Source organism: Austrofundulus limnaeus, unplaced genomic scaffold, assembly GCF_001266775.1.
Source record: "Austrofundulus limnaeus strain Quisiro unplaced genomic scaffold, Austrofundulus_limnaeus-1.0 Scaffold67, whole genome shotgun sequence".
Lineage (NCBI taxonomy): Eukaryota > Metazoa > Chordata > Actinopteri > Cyprinodontiformes > Rivulidae > Austrofundulus > Austrofundulus limnaeus.
The window spans coordinates 369,951-371,105 of NW_013952469.1; the positions used below are offsets into that span (position 1 = coordinate 369,951).

General features: G+C 45.2%; 1 protein-coding gene across 1 annotated transcript in view; it reads right to left on the reverse strand.

Moving 5' to 3' along the window:
- The window catches only part of met (MET proto-oncogene, receptor tyrosine kinase), an 86,983-nt gene that overhangs the window by 22,201 nt on the left and 63,627 nt on the right, over nucleotides 1-1,155 (reverse strand). The window contains exon 11 of the mRNA XM_014010268.1: nucleotides 228-381. Coding sequence (XP_013865722.1) covers nucleotides 228-381 — 154 coding nt within the window. The remainder of the gene's footprint in view (nucleotides 1-227; nucleotides 382-1,155) is intronic.

Below are 1,155 nucleotides of genomic sequence, written 5' to 3' on the forward strand. Positions count from 1 at the left end.
AACTTTAATTCCTAAAGGTTTGCTTTTTATGTTTCGATGTTGAATTCACTTTTTTGATGGCAAATTTGGGTGTACTGTTTTTTTTTATGTTGTGGGTGCGGCTTACAGTCCGGTGCGGCTTATAGTCCGAAAAATACGGTAAACATTTTCAGATCTGAACTGGGCCTAAATCTGAGTTCATCCTTCCAGGAGTCAGAATCAGCACCGTTTTGACCTTCTGCTCTTACCATCGATGTGTTTGTTCCTCCTCCACATCAGCAGCGTTCCCAGCAGCAGCAGCAGCAGGCTGACGCAGACGCAGCCCACGATGAGGCCTGTATAGTCCTGCTCCTGAGCCAGCGTCACCTTGCCCAGATGCCTGATGGAGTCTGCCTGGCGCCACTGAACAATAGGAAGGGATTTGGTGCGTGGGAGAGAAAAGGCAGCGTATGTTAGAAACTATCACTTCATTGTGCACTTAATTACTGCCCTCCTCTGCACACTGTGTAGTTTAAGATCCATAACTCTGTTGAACCTGACACGAGTGTTGCAGAGCATCAACAGTAACCTGGATGTTTTCTGCAAGACATCAGCAGATCAGAACTTGCTGTCTGCCTGATGAAAGGCCTGAAGCAGCAGTGTTACTGCCCTGACAACAAGTGCATTATGGGCCACCGAAGACAGGGCTGAAAGTGTTCCCTCTGATATGTAGTCACACCTGCAGGTGTACACTCTTACGTCACTATTAGAGTGCCTGAAATGTAAACCAGTGGGTGTTTACACTGCAGGATCGAGGCACATGTTAACAGGGACTTAATGATTCTCTTACAGTTTAAAGTAAATAATTACAACCGATCACAAAGTATAAAATAGATTCAGGATGGTGAGTTTGGTGGTGATCGGACTTTAAATCTTTAAAACAAAGCCAAAAGTAGTTCTTGCAAATTTTGCGCTGGAGAAAAAAAAAGTGTAGGCGGAAATGGGTGTGGCCTATACCATGTGACTCAGTGGTGTCCAGGGATTATGCTGCTATAAGCCAAATATTTTTGTCACTTATGGTTTAGAAGCCAGAAGACCAAATGCAAAGACATCAAGGAGGTCCTATAGAACAGCTGGAGTGCGCAAAAACCACCTGACCATGTGATCGGCTGGGGAAGCTAACGGCTAACGCTAAAC